Below are 20,487 nucleotides of genomic sequence, written 5' to 3' on the forward strand. Positions count from 1 at the left end.
ATGTCATCTGCCAGCTTTGAAGTCATGGCCTCTCTATTCAAGTGCTAGTCGTGAATAGATATCAAAAAGAGCATTATTACCAAAATGAACCTTTGGTGAATACTGCTATATATTTACTGTTCATTATTGCTGTCTGCTTTTTGTATCTGTTGTATGAATGGTTGTGCTGAAGGAATTGAATTTAATGATTTTAAAAAAAGCAGTTTATTGTTTGCTAAGCTAAGTTTTGATTTAGTTCCCTTTTTTTCAAGTGTGCAATCTACAAAATTTAAGAAAGTTTCTCCATGCCAAATGGTGTGTGTGTGGAACCCAGTCCCAGAGAGAAAACCATTTTGCATTCCAGTGACACCTTCAACAAGGAGGCAGAATGATGACTGTTGTTAATGGTGGTTAAGGGTTTGCACAACATGACTTATTTTTTAGTGATTTGGCGATAGAACTCTTTTGTACAATATTACCAATGTATTTCTGCACTAGCGATGGGATGTTAGTGCAAATCAACTAATTTTCAAGTTCCCATTACAGAAAAATCTGATAAAATTGGAAGCGACACTGAGAAAACATTCTTAACTGTTATACTAACTGGTGTATTTTATATTTTCAAATGAAATTATTTTTTATAGTAACCCTGATCAATTATAAGTGACTGCAACTAACCTTAAATGATATTCACAGCAAGAAAGAGATGTCTGATGCATGTGTAGTCAGCCAGAGATTATTCTTTTCACATTTGCTCCTTAATTTGAAAGCAGTACGGCAATGGTACTTCCCTTTTAGAATGTCAGTCATGCCGCAGTGGGGAGCAGTCTTGCCTTGAGTCAGAAGATTGTAGTTTCGATGTCCACTCCAGGGCAGTCAGATAATCCAGGCTGCCACTTCAGCACAGTACTGTGGGGATGCTGGACATGCTGTAAGTGTGGTGTTTTGAGTGAGTTATTAAACCAAGGTTCTGCCTGCCCCTTCAGCTGGATGTAAAAGTCCATGCAGTATTCAGAGAAGAGCAGGGGATTTCCCCTGTTAACCTGATAAATATTTATCCATCAACCACAATTACCAAACCAAATGAATTCATCACATTGCTGTTTACAGATCTTAGTGTGTGCAAGTTGGCTGCTGCATTTCTTACATTGCAACAGTGACTGCACCTTGGCACATCCTGATGTCATGAAAGAAGCTATGTAAATGTAAATTCTATCTTACTTTACTTCCCATATGCTGGAAGTGCAGGCATTGAGGGTGTCCTATAAAGCCACTTGCCATGTGATGTTAAGCATCTATAAGTTCTGTCATAAAGTTCCAAAGCAGATGAATTAGTTCACAATTTTGCAAAGGAAAAGAGATTGCTATGATGGTTTATAAATGTTATTTCTCAAACAGAATGCCAATTCGTGTCCTGTTGATCGAATTGTCTTCAAACACATCTGTGTTCGCACACATTTTGGAGGGACAGTTTTAAAGAAGGTGAGATGGAATGGCATAATCATGCTTGTATAAAAAAAAGGCTTAATTTTCCCCTCCTGCTAATGATCAAGGTGATGTGGTTTGGAATTGAGGGTGGGTGGGGTTACAGACAGTGCCCTGCGTGGTAGGAATCTCAGGCACTTTACACAAATGTCTGAACCTGGACAGTGAATGCTCTGAGGGCATCATAGGTGACCTTGACTTTACCAGGCACCAAGTTGTGTCCAGCTCCAGCTATCACAAGTGCCTAACGATAACCCTTGGGGTTAACTAGGTCCGTTGAAACTATCCTTGCTTATATTGTACAAGTGAATGTAGTGCACTTCCTGGCGTTATTACTAGCAACTGTGACACACGCACAGGTCCACTTACAGCTGAACTCAATTGAATGGAAATCACAATTCACCTCTCCCTAGTCTTCCTTGGTGTCACATGTCTGGTGTCATTGAAGGGGAGGGAAAGGAAAATGGTAGCTTTAATAAGTCAAACATTTAGCTGCTACAAATTCCGCTTCTTTTGAAGATTGCAGCCCAAAGCCCTGATAAAGGCAATGATGAGGAGGAAGAGGACGTGACAAACTGTGAGGTGTGTGGACGAAGTGACCGGGAAGATAGCCTTCTCCTCTGTGATGGTTGTGATTCAGGGTATGTAATCAGCTGAACATGATAACTTAAAGCTATGTTTGGAAACAGTGATGATTCAAATTGCTTTTGTTATAATGACAGCCTGATTTTCAGTACATCCAAACGTTAGCTCTATAATGGCTGGAAAATGTACTGCTGTCGGTTCTAGAGAACCTCCTCTTTCCCTGTCATCTGTTGTTTGATCTTTGTGCAGTATTTGTGGTAACACAGCTTCAGCTAGTGAATGTATTAAAAGTTGGGATTTCTTCTAAATTTAAAAATTCTTCCTCAGAATAATGGGGTTCAAAAATGTTGATATTCAGGGTATGAAATATACAGTAATAACTATTATTTACAATAACACTCGGTGAATTGCAAGTATCTCCCTGATAATTCACGCATTACAGTTATTGAGCTCCTGGTTCACGACTGATCAGGCCTTGTTGAATTAATGCTCATTTTATATTTCTGCCTGAACCCAACTCTGTGAAAATCCACATGATCCATAATGCCACTTTACTCAATCAGCTGCTCTTGCTCCTTGATATCCACAGTTTTAACAAGAATAACTTCCCAATTAGCTTCAGCTTGATTAAACTGTCAAATCGTTCAACTAGAGGCAGTTACTGAGATTAATGAATTAGGGGCTCCTACAGGTGACGTTTTTACTTGGCCTTGGAAGATGTCTCCAGGGAGGTCAGCTGAGGGATCTAGGGGGCCAGGACAAAGAAATCTTGTGACTGAATCCTTACCAGCTAAACATCTCTGTCTGGTAAGTTCTAATTCCCACTGACCGACTGAATGTTGAAGCCCATTTGATGGGCATAAGCTAAAAGTTAATATGCAGAACACCAGACTACTTAATTACCCCTTTACCTACAAGTACAAAGCATCAGGTTAACAGTTGCTGCTGGGTTAGGGAATGCAATGAAACATGATATGCTCAGGCAACAATGCCACCTTACTGGCTGTAATCTGAAACTACAGCACCATTGTGACTTGTTTACATGGAAAATTCCCGTTCAGACTGGTTACAATGTTTTCAATGTCACAGTGTTGAACTAAGAAACATGACCAAAAACCGTTACAGCAGGAATGGAAATTTACCATTAGGGAATGCATGGATATATTTGACTTCTAATATTAGTTCATCTACAATGGTGTGTTACGCATGCAAATTCAAAGTTTAATATAATTTTCAGTTAAAGTGGTGTCAGATAGAATCCCTACAGTGCAGAAGGAAGCCATTCGGCCCATCAAGCTGCACCAGCAACAATCCTACCCAGACCCTATTCCTGTAACCTGCCACTCCCCTGACACTAAGGGGCAGTTTAGCATGGCCAATCAACCTAAATCTGCACATAACATAAGAAGTAGGAGCAGGAGTAGGCCATCTAGCCCTTCGAGCCTGCCCCACCATTCAACAAGATCATGGCTGATCTGAAGTGGATCAGTTCCACCTTCCCGCCTGCTCCCCATAACCCATAATTCCCTTGTCTGTTGAAAATCTGTCTACCTGTGACTTAAACATATTCAATGAGGTAGCCTCCACCACTTCATTGGGCAGAGAGTTCCAGAGATTCACCACCCTCTGAGTGATGAAGTTCCTCTTCAACTCTGTTCTAAACTTTGGAGTATAGGAGGAAATCGGAGCTCCCAGAGGAAACTCACGCAGACACGGGGAATAATGCACAACCTCCATACAGACAGTCGCCTAAGGCCAGAATTGAACCGAGGTCCCTGGAATTGCTAGCCACTATGCCATCCATGTGTCACTGTGCCACCCATGTTAGAGAGGGAGGGTAGTTGTATTTTGGCTAGTTTGAGTCAATACTTCCCCATTTTAAAAAATTATGCAATTTCTTGGGCATTTTTATGACTAAATTCTACTGGCACAATTACGAAGGAAACTGCTATGTAAACTTCCCATGCCATTATTGCACTTAGATGATTATTGTGAATCCACTGAGGGGCAAGGCAGGAATTGCAGTGTGATAAACTTACATAGGCAGCTGCCATTATAAAAACGTACATGGGAATTTATAATGATCAAGCAACAAGAAGTGTGTGCAAATGCATCATTTTTAAAATAGATTGTATTTAAGTTTTGCGTTATTTGTAGAAAGACAGAATGCAAGCCTGCTTTTGCCTCCAAAAAGTTGAAATGTACAAACTTCTCCTTCCTAGATTTATATTTTTATGAAAACGGTTACTAGTTTATAGCAAGGGATAACGAAAGGTTTTTCTGGAACTCTGCATAGGCAAATTGTGCCTATGCCTGGTGCAACCATTCTGATTTCTCATTATGATCTTTTTGGTGGTAACATAATCTATAGGATCATGGCAAATGTAGTGATAGGAAAAGCTGTAACTCGAGAAAGATGGGTTAAATAGTTTCTGTCTCAGTGGTAGACTTGCCTATATAATGTAAACATGTTTGTCTATATATGATGTGATTATAATATCATAATTTGAATTCTCAAAGAAGCTGGAGCATTTACAGTAAACTTCTTGAAAATAGATATTAGGAGCAGGAGTAAACCTTTTGGCCCTTCGAGGCTGATCCTGTATCTCAGTGCCATGTTCTTGCCATCTCCCCTTGAAAACCTAAAAAAATTATCTGTCTCTTTCTTGAATACATTCAGTGACTTGGCCTTGATAGTCTTCTAAGGTAGAGAATTTTTCCTCATCTCAGTCTTAAATGGTCTATCCAATACCCTGACAGTGTTCCTTGGTTCTAGATTCTGCTGCCAAGGAAAACATCCTCTCTGCATTTAGTCTGTCCGGTCATGTTGGAATTTTACATGTTTCAATCAGATCTCCTCTCCTTTTAAACTCTAGTGACGACAGGTCCAGAGAGCCAAACTCTCCTCATAGGACAGTCTTGCCATCCCTGCTGTCAGCCTAGTGAACCTTCGCTGCACTCCCTCTTTCTTAGGTAAGGAGGTGAGCTTACTTGTGACACAAAGTTTCAGTGTCACAGGTGAGTTTGCATTGGCACTGTAATGGGGTTGCTTTGGGGGTTCCCTGGTTGCTGCACTCTGGTGCCTATTCGGGTAAATGGAGGGACAAGCATGACCTATGTACCTAAACAGTGCTTTCTGACTGTTGGAGGAAACCAGAGCACCCAGAGGAAGCCCACGCAGAACTGAGTGACTTGCTCGGCCATTTCAGAGGGCTGTTGAGAGTCAACCACATTGCTGTGGCTCTGGAGTCACAATGTAGGCCAGACAGATAAGGACAGCAGATTTCCTTCCCTAAAGGACATTAGTGAACCAGATGGGCTTTTACAACAATTGGCAGTTCTCATGTTGTGTCTTGTGAGCTGGGTACTGGTAAAATCTCCTGCCTCGTGTACAATGATAGTATAATTATTGAGAACAGCTGTCAATTCATTGTCAAAAAAGACAATGGTGTCGAGGCGAATACTGAGATACAGGCTATTAGGTTAGACAGGATTGAGGTACATAAGAAGGAGGTGTTCGCTATTCTGGAAAGTATGAAAATAGATAAGTTCCCTGGACTGGATGGGATTTATCCTAGGATTCGCTGGGAGACCAGGGAAGAGATTGCAGAGCCTTTGGCTTTGATCTTTAGGTCGTCATTGTCTACAGGAATAGTGCCAGAAGACTGGAGGATAGCAAATGTTGTCCCCTTCTTCAAGAAGGGTAGTAGAGACACCCCTGGTAATTATAGACCAGTGAGCCTTACGTCTGTTATGGCCAAAGTTTTGGAAAGGATTATAAGAGATAGGATTTATAATCATCTAGAAAGGAATAATTTGATTAGGGATAGTCGACACAGTTTTGTGAAGACTAGGTTGTATCTCACAAACTTTATTGAGCTCTTTGAGAAGGTGACCAAAGAGGTGGATGAGGGTAAAGCAGTTGATGTGGTGAATATGAATTTCAGTATAGCATTTGATAAGGTTCCCCATGGTGAACTCTTGCAGAAGATATGGAAGCATGGGATTGAGGGTGATTTAGCGGTTTGAATCAGAAATTGGCTAGCTGTAAGAAGACAGAGGGTGGTGTTATAAATGTTTATAAATGATGTGGATGAGGAGACATGGAACGATGGGTTAGTAAATTTGCAGATGACACTAAAGTTGGTGGAGTTGTGGACAGTGCCGAAGGATGTTGCATGTTACAGAAGGACATAGATAAGCTGCAGAGTTGGGCTGAGAGGTGGCAAATGGAGCTTAATGCAGAAAAGAGTGAAGTGATTCACTTTTGAAGGAGTACGGGAATACAGCATACTGGGCTAATGGTAAGTTACTTGGTAGTGTGGATGAGCAGAGATATCTCGGTGTCCATGTGCATAGATCCCTGAAAGTTGGCACCCAGGTTGATAGGATTGTTAAGAAGGTGTATGGTGTGTTAGCTTTTATTGGTAAAGGGATTGAGTTTCGGAGCCATGAGGTCATGTTGCAGCTGTACAAAACTCTGGTGCGGCCCCACTTGGAGTATTGCATACAGTTCTGGTCGCTGTATTATAGGAAGGATTTGGAAGCATTGGAAAAGGTGCAGAGGAGATTTACTATGATGTTGCATGGTATGGTGGAAAGGTCTTACGAGGAAAGGCTGAGGGACTTGAGGCTGTTTTCATTAGAGAGGAGAAGGTTAAGAGGTGACTTAATGGAGGCATACGAGATGATCAAAGGGTTAGATAGGGTGGACAGTGAGAGCCTTTTTCCTCGGATGGAAATGGCTAGCACAAGGGGACATTGCTTTAAATTGAGGAGTGATAGATGTAGGACAGATGTCAGAGGTAGGTTCTTTACTCAGAGTCTAGTAAGGGTGTGGAATGCCCTGCCTGCAACAGTAGTGGACTCGCCAACATTAAGGGCATTTAAATAGTCATTGGATAATCATGTGGATGATATTGGAATAGTGTAGGTTAGATGGGCTTTAAATTGGTTTCACAGGTCGGCGCAACGTAGAGGGCCGACGGATCTGTACTGTGCTGTAATGTTCTATGAGACCAAAACTGCATGCAGTACTCCAGGTGTGATCTCACCAATGCCCTGTTTGCCTGCAGTAAGACATCCCTGTTTCTGAACTCAATTCCTCCTGCAATGAAGATCATAAAATTTGCCTCCCTAGTTGCTTGCTGTGCCTGCTTCTCAACTTTTGTACTTGGACACCCAGATCCCTTTGTACATCCAAAATTCCCAATATACCACTATTTAATTCCCTTAGTATGTTTTACAAAGATAGTCATCCATTATCTTAAAGGGTTATGTTAACATATGTGACTTGTTCTGTTAAATTAACAAATTTACTTTAATGTTGAGAGTGGTGACTGGGGACACCAACTTGTGATGGGCCTTAGAACTTTTGCACGTGTGCAGACAGGGAATGGGTTCCATATGTGCAGATGAAGTTAGTGTGAAAACCTGGAGGTGACTGGAAGACATACCATCAAAAAGTGTTACAGGCAGGGAATAGGGAGAGGGGATAAAGGAAAGTCTCAAAGTAAAAGTGTCAGAGATGGGATGGGGACAGGAAGAAGTCTCAGTTCAGTTAAAAAGGCTTCAAATAGGGGAAGGACTGTGAATTGCAGAGTTAAATTGAAGAAGGCTCTGGAGAAACCCTGAAGATCAAAGGGGGTAGTCAAAAGGTTGATAACTCTTTGCTGAAGGCTGTCAGTGCAGAAGCACCTCTGTGGAGCAGTAGTGTTCTGCTTGGCGCAGCCAAAGATTTGAGGTTGTGCTGCTGCTTGACTGTATATTCAGGAATCTTGGGGAGTGGAATCTTAGCGATCAAAACCTTATGAGGTGGGCATAGTTGATGCTGCCTCAATTGGAGTAATCTTTGGAGGGAATTCCTTGGTTAGATCTTCAAAAATGAAGACGAGAATTCCTTGTGAAAGAGAGTTTGTGAGATTGGTTGATTCACACTGAAATCTGGGTGGGTGTTGATAAATCCATGGACACTGTCTTGATCACATCTTTCATTTATTAGACTTTCTGTTAATTTACATGTACCTCATATTATCTCTGAATGTTAAAAGTGCAAGATATCTGACCGTGTATAGTAAAATTTGTTTTTCTTTGTTCAGAACCCATGGAATCTTGTGACTTTATTCATTTGAGTTTCAAATTTTGTCTACTTTTAACAAAACGTTATCAATCCCTAACTGGATCTTGCCAAATTCCTGGGCATCCAGTCAAGGATGATAACAGACTGGTTTAGTAATCTAGAGGCCTGAGCTAATGCTCCAGAAACACGTGCTCAAATCCCACAATGGCAAGTTAAATTCAATTAATCAAATAATATTTTGTGCGCAATGTTAGCACTGCTGTGTTGCAGAGTCAGAGACTGGGTTAAGTTGATTGGTCATTCTAAATTGGCCCTAAATGTCAGGGGGAATTAGCAAAGTATATATGTGGGGCTCCGGAGATAGGACCTGGCTGAGATTGTTATCGGTGCAGATCTGACCTACTATCTCCTGTGTGGCTTAGTGGCATATTTGATTTACAGTTCTTCTGTTGAGTGCATTGGGATGCTTTATTAAGGTAAGGATGCTATTTAAATACAAGTTGATGTTGTTAGGCGCTAAACAACCAAGTGTTTCCAAAATATATAGATGACTGGGACTGGAGAAAAGTAATACACTACAGTTCCCTAGAATGGGCAAAATATTGCAGCTGCTGGAATCTGAAATAAGAACAGAGAAAGCTGGAAAAACTCTGCAGGTTTGGCAGCATCAATAGGGAGAGAAAACAGAGTTAACGTTTTGAGTCCATTTGGTTCTTTATCAGAACTGAAGAGAGGGGGAAATGTGTTAGGTCTCGAACTGTAGCTGTAAGAGATTGCAACAGTCTTGTCTCTGTCTTTATAAGTTAAGCCTTTTAGCCCTGGTATATTTCTGGTGAATGTATGCTGCACCCCCTTAAAGGCTAATACATCCTACAATGAACGCAGTACTCCAGATGAGGCCTGTTCGTTGTGGTTTGTGCTGTTTGAAAATTAAAATGTCCCACCGTAACATTTTAATGGAGGAAGTTAATCTGGGGAAAAGACTGCGGTGTTTTACTCAAAAGAAATGGGATAATTCTGAGTGTCATTATATAACTTCTAATGTGATGTGTTAGCGATAATAATGAGTGGTGAAAATCTCTGGTTAAAGTAATATGTTCAACAGAGTTTTTGCGGCATGTTTTCCAATTATGATCTGATCAGTCTCCTGCTCATATTGCGGCCTATAAGAAGGTGTGTTTGCTTAAAAGTTCACCCACATATTTTGCAGTGACAAACTCTCAGGATTGAAAATGACTGAACTGAGCAACAAGTAATGAATCGCAAAACATTTTTAATATCTAGCATCCCTTTACATTCTAGTACTGTCATGACTGTATTGCCAACGGAGACTGAATGCAGTCATATCCCTTTCCTCCTTTTCTGGAGGCAAATGATCTAGTCATGCAGCCCCATTATGCCATGTGTCAGCATTCTCTGACATTGGAGAAAGTGCTCTGCCTGATAATAGAAGTTGTGCTGTTTGAATCACTGCTCTGCTGCAAGATTCTGCACAAGCACTCTTACCTATTATTTGAGATCTGAAGTTGGCCTTGATCCCATAGGTGGGGTGAAATTCCATGAAATGGCAGTCCCAATATGTGTACATCACTTTAAATGCAAGAAATCATTGTGGAGCCATTGGAGTTTCCAGACAAGATCGTCATTCATTCTATTTTGCCTGTGCAGACGGATAAGGCACTAGCCTCCTAAGCCAGAGATTGTGGTTTCAAGTCCCAACTGAGGTGATATGTTATGAACTGCTCCCTTACCTGGGTCCCAAGTCAGGGACCCGGTTCGATTCCTGGCTTGGATCATTGTGTGTGTGAAGTCTGTATTTCTCCTTGTCTCTGCGTGAGTTTCCTCTTGGTGCTCCAGTCTCTTTCCACAATCTGAAAGGCATGCTTTGGCCATGCTAAATTCTCCCTCAGTATACCTGAATAGGTGCCGGAGTGTAGCGACTAAGGGAGTTTCACAGTAACTTTATTGCAGTGTTAATGTAAGCTCTCCTGTAACACTGATAAATAAATAAACAAACAGACTTGGTGTTGCAGCATTTTTCAACGTGCCCTATTGCATGGCTTTTTCACTCTGAACCCTGCCTCTGCTTCAACATTTATAACATTTTATCTCAAAAGTTCCAAAATCGGGGAGACATAAAGTGAAGATGTAGAAGTTTACGTTTATTTTAGTGCATTGGGTGAGTCCGTAGAGAATAAACAATTACACAGTTCAACATGTGATGTAAAGTTAAACTGGAAGAACTGGCTGGTTTGTCATTAGAGAATAGATTGAGATGATGGCATGTTGACGAGAGGTGAGGATAATTTGGAGCAAAGTAGTTTTCACCCTAGCATTTATTACAGTGCCTTAGAGACTGATGGCTTTGAAAAAAGGTATTTGAGTTTGCACTGACTGACCAAAAATAATTGCACAACAAAATTTCAGGTTTTAAAATCTTTACTGTAGCAAACAAAGTGCAAGCAACATCAAAAACATTAAACGCCTAATATATTAAATAACAGAAAACATATCTCTTGTCAATTTCTTAACTCGATTGCTAGCTTCACACTGCAACACTGTGGCACGCTTTCCACAGGATTACAGTCCTTACAGGACTCAATCGCAAGTTACCCCCAGCTTCCAGCATGCTTGCATCTCCTCTTTCACCGAATCATAACATCCAGTGAATATTGAAGATCCTTTAACTCGGTTTTCCAAGAAATCCCGAACTGACTTCCAGCAGCACAGCCCACCTCAGTGATTCCTTTCCTCCTGCCATGCCAGGATGAATCTTTCAGAGTTCTTCAGTTCAGCCAGTTCTTCCTCCTTGATTAGAGGGCTTTCTGCCATCAGCCTTCCACCTGGTAGCTAACAAGAACAGCTCTTTCCCTGCTGCTGACGGTCACTGTTGTCTCTCTGTCTTTATGATAGACTCTGTTGTCTGTGTTCCTGTTCGAAGTCTTTGAGACAGGAAGTCTGCAAAAACAAGAACAAAAACCTGGCACTTACATTTCAATAGCATTCGACCTAGATCTTGACCCCATAACCAGCCAATAGCCATTGGACAGAATTCAAAGCAAATACATGACTTTTCATTACTCCATTTTATCATTTGTTTAAAAAAAAGTTTAAAACATAACCATTCTATTAAAACAATGAATTCGAGTTAATAATCCTGAATTGGCTATCAAAAGCTTCACTCACACACCCCAAAAATTGGGGTGATAAATACAGCAGATATAGCAACATGGGAAATAAAGGAGGCAATTCAACCCCTTGAGCCTCATTCATCATTAAGTTGGATTGTGGGCAAATTGTACCTCAGCTCTATTTGCTCCATATCTTTTCACATCTTAAAAGTTTTATCCAGGAAAAGGGAATCATCTCCTGACAATCAGTTGTCTAAAAATGAACTTGAGTAACAGCTGGCAAAAAGATGAGGTTGAAAAATGCCTGCAACGCAGCAGAGACGTCTACTTAATGATTTTATTTGGGAAAACTACTTCCTTTCCTCCACACCCTTACAACAGTAGACATGGTTCATCAGACACTGTGTAAAACACACTGATTTATTTTACACTCAGCTGATGCTTGACCATCTTTTAAGTGCTGCTAGCTAAACTCAAATCACGTTTTAAAAAATTAATTCTCAGGATCAGGGCATTCATTGTGTTGAGAGCTTTCTTGAACTGCAGCATTGAAGATGTTCCCTCAGTGCTTTTAGATAGGGAGTTCAGGATTATGAACCGGCGATGATGAGGATGATAGGAGACCTGGAGGTAATGATGTCCCCATGTGCCGTCTGCCTTTATTCTATGTGATGAGCCTGAAGATTGAAGTCGCATTCTGGGAGAGAAAGCATTTGGTGCTTATATTTTAATTCTTTAAGGTTATGCTTGTCTACATGTTTAACGGTAACTGTTCTCACATGAATATATTTGCTGATTCAAACGCTCTCCTTTTTCTAGATACCACTTGGATTGTCTCACTCCTGCCCTTGATACTGTTCCAGTAGAAGAATGGTTTTGCCCAGAATGTGCTGTTAACAATCCAACAGATGGTAAATGAAATTAGCCATATCATTTATATTTCGGAGGGACAAGTTTCTTTACTTTAAGCTTGTTGAGTTGTGTGTGGAATCTGTGCACAATGTTGGACTGGTTGTGGTGCTCGGCTAGCAACCCAGAGGCTGGGAGTTCTGTGAAGTGAGGCTGCAGCATGCAAAATTATCTATTGAAAACCCAGTAATGTCACAAGTATAACTCTAAATTGAAGAGTTTTTCTGATGAACTTGCATTTCAAATACATCAAAATATAGGAGTAGACCACTTGGCTCCTTGGGTCTATTGTACCATTCAAAAAGACCATTGTTGATCATTATCATAACTCCATTAATCTATCAGTTTCGGTTTTGAAATGTTCAGTTGACTCCCTTGAGTTTCAGATTCCCATTATTCTTTGGACGAAGGAATGCTTCCTGTTCACCCCTAATTTTAAGATTTTGCCTCCTTGTTCAGGACTTGTCCCATCCCAACAAGACAAAATAATTTATTTCTACCCCATCATATCCTTTAATCAACTTAAACATTTAATTTAAATCACTTTTTTAACTCCTATATGTGAGAGAATTCAAGCCCTATATTAGATATAGGGCATTTAAATGTATTTGGAAATCAAATGTTGTGACACGTTCTAAATGATAGAAAATGTAGTGTTCATGAATCGGTTTATGCTGGATTAGATATAATTTGTGATTGGCAAAAGTATCCTCAATAAAGCAACTGGAAACTTTTTACTATGTTAAAGACACTGTGAATGTAAGTTGTAATTCAGTTTGTGTCCTAATTAACTGATCATTATGCATAAGACATTTTATCAGCCCAAAAAATGAAGTTTGCCTGAGGATATGTCCTTTCAGGTCAGCCTCCCAGTGCACTGGGTTATAGAGCAACAAGCTGGACTGCTCGTTACTCCAAATTAAAGCTTGTGAATGGAACAAAGTTGATCAGAAATGGCATTCTAGGCATAACAGTTGATTCTATTTGCCTCTGGTTACAGATGTTGAGGAGATTGATGATGAAGAGGTTGCCTTTCTTGTTGCTGATGCAGCACAGGAACCCACTACTTCCCGGTTACGTCCATCTGCCAGACGAACTCGTGCTATAGCAAGGACTCGTCAGAGTGAAAGAGTTCGGGAAAATGTAAACCGGAACAGGATTACCCGCGCGCATCAAATCGAGGTATGCTGAATTTCCCAGTGTAGAACTACACAGCTCAGAGATACACCTGGATGATACAAAGCTAAGATATCACAGTGGACATGATGCAGTGATGTGTTCAAATATACTTTAGGTATGTCCATGTCTGTGCTCCTGCAGGATTATGCTCTGTTGGGAAGTAATGAATTTAAGACTGTATTAACACCCTTGTAACTAGATGTTGTCGTAACCCAGAAATTCCTGAAATGATCTATGTAAAATGATGGATTTTGTGGTCAGTGGCAAAGCTGAGGTACTCCTTTCTAATGTCCAAAAAAGATTTCCACAATCTAGTAATCTTTATGGCATGGCTTTTACCTTTTCTGATGTTTGAATCTTGCACGAAGTTAAGGGACTTCCCAGCTACAAGGCAATGTTAATGCTATCAAACAGGGTAAGCGGCCAATCACTTTGGAGTATTCCCACAGACAGAAAACCAGGAAGTAAAATGGACTGATTATTCTTCAGTTGTAATTAACTTTTACATAGACTGAAGTAAAGATTCGGACATACGCTTTAGAAGCTGAAATATCGTGGACTTAAAAAATAAGTTAAACTTGGCATTATTTTAATCAAAATGGAAACGTTTAACATTATCCAAATATAGGGCGGTTCTTCAGTAGTTATGACTTGGCACCCCATTAAAATGTAATTAACAAAGCGTGATGTTTGAGTGCTTTAATAGCGATATTATAGCATCAGAAGGAGAGTTATTGTCAGTTCAATAATTTCCAATTGATACAGTCTGGGGACTTCAATTGCACGCCCTATTGCGACAATCCAGTCCACATCCAGGAACTTTGTTGTAAAGTAGATTAAATTTGAAATGCCAGCTACCTTCTAAGATAATAAAGCCAGAGGATTCCAAGGCTTTAAACAAGAATTTTCACAAATTACTATCAACAATGCAAATAGCCAATGCTATCTATCTTATCCTTTAAAATCAAGAGTTAACATGAGGTAAACATTAACAAGAAAACTGCGGTCAAACACACCACAAGCTGCACATTAAATGGTAGACACAACCAAGACAGGTTCTACAAATTTTCTCAGTAAAGTAAAGCAAAGTTAATTAGCCAAAAATAGGCTTATGTTACCACTGCAATGAAGTTATTGTGAAAATCCTCTAGTTGTCACACTCCTGTGCCAGTTCAGATACACTGAAGGAGAATTTAGCACAGTCAGTGCACCTAACCAACATGTTTTTCGGACTGGGGAGGAAACTAGAGCACCCAGAGGAAATCCACATAGACATGGGGAGAGCGTGCAAACTCCACACACACCCAAGTCGGGAATCAAACCCGGGTCCCTGGTGCTGTGAGGGAGTATTGAACAAAGAACAACACGGCAGGGAAACAGGCCCTTCAGCCCAACAAGCCTGCGCCGCCATTTTAACATTGAGTGCCCTCCTCTACCTATGACCTTTGTCTATGCCTACTGGGGGAGATTGAGGGAAGGCTAATTTAGGGACAATTTGTTACACCAATCAGCCTAAGAGCACATTTTTGGGGTGTGGGAGGAAACCTGAGCACCCGGAGAAAACCCACGCAATCACGGGGAGAATGTGCAAACTCCCGCAGACACTGGCCCAAATCCATGTATCTGCACAGCAAACAGTGATAGTCACTGAGCTGTCGTGTTGCTAACCACTGTGCCACCGTGCTGCCCAGCGAAAAACCCAGATGCCAGTGATTACAGTGATTGCAAAAATTCTTGTCTTCCTCATGAGGAATTTCAGCTCTTTCTTTAGAATCTAGCCTCCATTAGCAGCTGCTGCAACTCAACCTTGAAGCTCCCTTCTGCCTGAAATGAATTGTCAGGCAAGTGGACTGCAGTAGATACTGCCCCAACGACTGCTTGTCCCAGCTGCTCAGTTATATTGTCCCAGGCTCTCTGAATTTCTCTGAATCTCAGTTCCCTATGGGCTTCTCTGGATAATTAAGCACTAGGAATGCTGTTGACTGTCAAGAGGAGATGGTTAAATTTGCTCTTGTTTGGAGATGTTCATTGCCTAGCACTTGTGTGACATGAGCGTTACTTATCACTTATCAGCTCGAGCCTGAATGTTGTCCAGGTCTTCCTGTGTATGGACACTGAGTGCTGAGAAGGCATGAATGGTGCTGAACATCAGCAAGTACCCCTGAGGAAAAGTGATTGATGAAGCAGCTGAGAATGATTGAGCTCAGGACACTATCCTAAGAAATACCTGTTTGACTTCCAACAACCACAACCATCTTCATTTTTTCTAGTTTGTGTCCAACCAGTGGAGTGTGCCTATTGATTTCAGTTTTGACAGGGCTCCTAGATGCCACATTTGGTTACAAACTGCCTTGATATTACTCACCTCACCTCATCTCTGGAGTTCATCCTTTTGACTGATTGAACCAATTTTCTAGTGAAGTCAGGACCAGAGTTGCTCTAGTGGAACGCAACTGAGCTTCAGTGAGCAGGTTATTGCTATGTAAGTGCCACTTGATAGCAGAGTCGACAACACCTTACATTACTGATGTTTGAAAGTAGACTGGGTTCGTAATTGGTTTGTTTGTATTTACATTGCCTTTTGTGGACAGAACTTAACTGGGCAATTTTCCATGTTGTCAGGTAGATGCCATTGTAGCTGCACAGGAATAGCGTGGCTAGATTTGGAGAAAAAGTGTTCAGTACAACCGCCAAGATGTTGTCAGACCCATAACCTTTGCTTAATATCACATGGAATGAATTGATTTGGCTGAAGACTCACCATTTGTGAACTTGTAGACATCTGGAGGAGGCCAAGATACATCATTGCTCAACACTTCTGGCTGAACATGATTGGAAATGCTTCTGCCATATATTGGAGGGGCAAAGTATGATTTGTGCCAAGTAGTTGTAAGCTTTATTTCTGATCAAAGCCATTTTGGTTTCCATATATGCCTAGGTATCATGGTAGTTACAAGAGGTTTATGTCCTTTATCAATCTTGGCACTGTGTCATACCAAAAAAAAAATGAGGAAACTGATTACAACTGCTGGGACTCACTGAGTGATACAAAATAAGAGACTGAATGTGCTTGTAGATTTGTTGTGTAACCAGTGCTGGTTTTTACCTGCAGCATGTACCACAGTACCTGATGAATGCAAGTCTGCTAGATGAAACAATTGAAACTGTAGTCGCAGGCTTAAACACAGCTGTGTATCATCGGCCCCTCACCCCACGAACTCGAACCACAAAGAAACGTAAGAGAAGAACAGGTAATGATGAATAGCTTCGGCTGTCAAAATGTTTGGAATAAAAAAGCCCATGCCTGCTGTATTTTCCCATTCCTCTCTACCACTAACTCCTCCATCAAAGCTTACAGCTCTCAGCCATTAATTCCTCGTCAAAGCTTATCCTTCTTTCATATTAACTCTCCCATCACTCTTCAACCATTCACTCTCCCATCAAAATCTATTACTCTCAGCCATTATCTCTCCTGTCAAAGCTCATCCCTCTCTCACATTAACTCTCCTGTTAATGTTCATCCCTCTCAGCCATTAACTGCTCGATCAAAGCCCATCCCTCGTGGCCATTAACTTCCCTGTTGTAGCCCATCCTTCTCTACCATTAACACTCTCATCAAAGCCCAGCTTCTCGGCCACTAACTGTCCCACCAAAGCGCACAACCCTTGCCCGCTAATTCCCCCCATCAGCCTATTCGTTTTGATCATTAAGTGTCCCATTAAAGTCCATTTTGTACATTAGCTGCCATTTGATATACTTGCCAAAGTTGTCGCCTTGATTGCTTTCTATGAATGTTACATAGAATATACAACACTGAAACAGCCAGTATTTGGTCCAATCAGTCCAGCAACAGATTATTCTAAACATTTAGCGGTTGTGTAATTTATTTTTCTCTAACGTTCATTTATTTTATTTTACTCTTAGACAATAACCAGATTGTTATTTTTAAGTACATCAGTTATATCTTTTTAATATTTTTAGTATGTCACTGAGGCCTTCCTTTATCTACCCCCTTACTAGCTAGTGAAGCCCAGATGTTTTGGTGAATTATGTGGAACGATTAATGTTCATAACCTGGAATGGAATCAGCAGGTGTGGGAGGGTAGGGAGCATGAAATGGGTATGAAAAGTTGTGTTTTAAATGTACCTAGCTCTGCATTGATATGCCACAGAATGGAAATTGATGTAAAGACTGTAATTTCTAACCTTGTGGAAGCCTGTCACGCCAGCTGAATGTGTGACTTGTGATTTATTCTTACTGGGGTCTCTCCAGGTAAAAAGAGGAAAAGAGCTGGAACAAAGAAATCTTTCAGCAAAACCAGCCTGGCATCGGGAACTAAGGCCAGCGGAAAGCCTACGCGAAGACGTAGGAGAAAAGTGAAGAGAAGGAAGGGAAAGAAGGCAGCGGTGAGAGCAACATTGCTGCTGTTATGTACTGTAGTTCTGAGTTTTCAGATGTCGGATAACATTTTGTTGTTTTTAAATAGATTAAACCGAGTGTCACTGCACGTTCACGCATTGCAAAGAGCCTTGGCCTTGGTAAGCCTGTAAATGGGATTTCAGTTCCTTCTGTGTACAGGCCGCTGGAACCTTCCCTGAGGACCATGAGAACAGATATTGGAGCAGCTTCATTATCTGTGTATGGTGATCCAAATGACCTGGATCCATTTGAAAGGTTAGTTTTCCATTATTGTGAATCTTCTAAGATGCTTTTCAGAGTTTTGAGCACAGACCGTGGGCTGGCAACTCGGGAAGAGTTTTCAAGAGCTCAGCCAGGAAGGGTGAGGGCTCTACGTTTGGGAATGGAGCACAGGAAGTTTGGGAATGTTCAAGTGACCAGAGTCAAATAATTAAAACCCTGGACTCTTCCTCAGGGAAGTGAAGGGGCAAGGTGGTGGCTGGGGGTGGGGGGGCGGGGGGAGGGGAGAGGAGAGGGTGAGGGGAGGGGGATGAGACCACGGATATGTGTGCGAGAAGAATTTTGCAGGTGAAGGCACTGGTGGCAGGTTGCCTACTCCAGAGGATGGTGGATGCTCTATCATTGGGTATGTTTAAGACTGAGACAGATTATTGTTGTCTCAGGAAATGGAAAGATATGGGGAGCAAGCAGGAAAATGGAATTGAGGCAGAAGGTTGGTTGTGATCATGTTGAAAGAGGGACAGGCTTGGGTGGGGTGGGAATAAGTGAATGCTTTACTTCTGTTCCAATTTCTTATGTAAAGCTTCTTAAGGCTTTCTTTTACATTGAAGGTACTGCACACTTTGGATATCAGTTAAATAGCAAATGTTTTAGGCTTCATGAGGAAATTAAACAATGTAGAAATAAATGTTAGTTTTTAATGCTGCTGAACCTTTGGACAGGGAAGCTTCAAGTCCCAGGTCCCCTCTCAGCAACAAGAGAAGAATTCTTTCCCGCTCAGCCCTCCGGTCTCACCGGCCTGTAGCTCGACCCATCTCTGTAAAAATCTCAAGGTAGGAAATGCCATTGGAGTTTTGTTGAGTAACATCTTTCTTTCCAAAATCAGTGTTTGCTGTTTCTAATTATTTTCTTTCTGAATATTGCAATATTGAAAATATTGCCAAAGCTCTTTCAATCATCAGGACAAATCTAAGAGCGCCAAATTTCAAATGTTCACAATGATTTGTACCAATAGAGAAAAGGACGTTAATTGATCGGCAAGTGGACACTGATTGCTGAAGGCGCTGTCATGGAGAAAGCAATGGAATGACAGGCTCTCCAAACTTTTGGGCAATTCAAAGATGGCACAAGTCTCGAATATATTCCTTTCCTTTGCACGTGAATGCAAGTTGCTTCCAGCAACCATAAATGAGTCATGTTATGACAAAATCTTAAATTAGTTGTGTAGTTATTAGTGCACTCCAGATTGTTCACAAAGTACAACCAATTCAGCACTCTTTTTTTCTTACAGTATAAGTTTGAAATATGACATTCTTGCATTTATTCTGATGATTTCAAGACAAAAAACTTTGGCAACATGTTTCTTTCCAGAAATATTTTATTTTTGGTTTGGCTATTTAGCAATTTCATCTTTTGTTAATGATTCCAATTTTTTTCATGATGAAGATGTTAAGCTAACTGATCTATTATTACCCAGGTTAATCATGCCTTGCTGCTTTACTTGTGTTAGCCACTCTCCAGTCATTCAGCTCACCTCTACCTTCAACAGACTATTAGCTTTTAAACTAAGGTCTCTGGTTCCTTGGATTTATCCTGTCAGATTGTAAAACTGTCCTCTTTAACTAACTTACAAAGTAGCACAGAGATTTACAGCACAGAAGAGAGCCACTGGGCCCATCACCTTTGTGCCTATTCAGAAAGAACTATCCAGTCAAATCCCATTGTTAGTCACAGCTCCTTAAGTGCATATCCAAGTGTTTTATTTTTAAATGTGATGAAAGTTTCTGCCTGTACCTTTTAAGACAGTGAGTTGTAGACTCCACTGCTCTCTGGGTGAAAATATTTCTCCTTATTTCCTCTCTGATTCTTCTATCAATTGCTTTAAATCTGTGCCCCCTGTTTATTGATGAACAAAGTAGGTTTTTCCTATCCATCGTATATAGGCACTTCACAATTTATACAGCTTAATTAAATACCTCTTAGTCCCCTTTATTTTAAAGAAAACAGCCCCATCTATTCAATCTTTAGTCATAGTTTATATTTTCGATTCCTGGCAACATCATTGTAAACCTCTTCTGCACACTCTCCAGTGTAACTACCATACATCATGCAATGCCATGGTCAGAGTTGTACACAGTATTCTAGCTGCGGCTCAATCGTATATAGCGTAACCTCTCTGCTCTTATTTCTTACCAATTTATTTATCTGCCCTGATACCTTCAGGGGATTGAATTCCATTTGTCAGTTTTCTGTCCACCTGACCAGCTAATTAATATCTTCCTGCTCCCTATAGCTTTCTTCCCCACTAACAACCACACGCTCATCATCTGCAAACCTTTTACATTTAAGTCTGAAACATGTAGTATCCAATGAACATTAAAGGATGTAGCGCAGAACCCTGTGGAATCCCACAGGAACCTCCCTTCCAGCCATTAAAAACACCCATTCACCATAACTCTTTGCTTCCTGTTTGCCAATTTTGGATCCAACTTTCCACTTTC

At 40.9% G+C, this 20,487-nt stretch overlaps 1 protein-coding gene across 4 annotated transcripts in view; it reads left to right on the forward strand.

Moving 5' to 3' along the window:
• The window catches only part of phrf1 (PHD and ring finger domains 1), an 82,705-nt gene that overhangs the window by 35,910 nt on the left and 26,308 nt on the right, over nucleotides 1–20,487 (forward strand). For 2 of the 4 annotated variants that reach the window (XR_013886795.1, XM_080190099.1), the window contains exons 5-12: nucleotides 1,378–1,461; nucleotides 1,984–2,105; nucleotides 12,079–12,170; nucleotides 13,169–13,350; nucleotides 16,460–16,598; nucleotides 17,621–17,754; nucleotides 17,835–18,022; nucleotides 18,709–18,819. Coding sequence is in view for 3 of the 4 variants with exons in the window: in XM_080190099.1 (XP_080046225.1) it covers nucleotides 1,378–1,461; nucleotides 1,984–2,105; nucleotides 12,079–12,170; nucleotides 13,169–13,350; nucleotides 16,460–16,598; nucleotides 17,621–17,754; nucleotides 17,835–18,022; nucleotides 18,709–18,819 (1,052 nt within the window). In the remaining variant the exon portion in view is untranslated. Of the gene's footprint in view, nucleotides 1–1,377; nucleotides 1,462–1,983; nucleotides 2,106–4,925; nucleotides 5,023–12,078; nucleotides 12,171–13,168; nucleotides 13,351–16,459; nucleotides 16,599–17,620; nucleotides 17,755–17,834; nucleotides 18,023–18,708; nucleotides 18,820–20,487 lie in introns of those variants that run through there. The other 2 variants (XM_080190100.1, XM_080190101.1) reach the window with 2 other exon arrangements.

This window comes from Carcharhinus amblyrhynchos, chromosome 6 (genome assembly GCF_965287045.1).
Source record: "Carcharhinus amblyrhynchos chromosome 6, sCarAmb.v2.hapA, whole genome shotgun sequence".
Taxonomy (NCBI): Eukaryota; Metazoa; Chordata; class Chondrichthyes; order Carcharhiniformes; family Carcharhinidae; genus Carcharhinus; species Carcharhinus amblyrhynchos.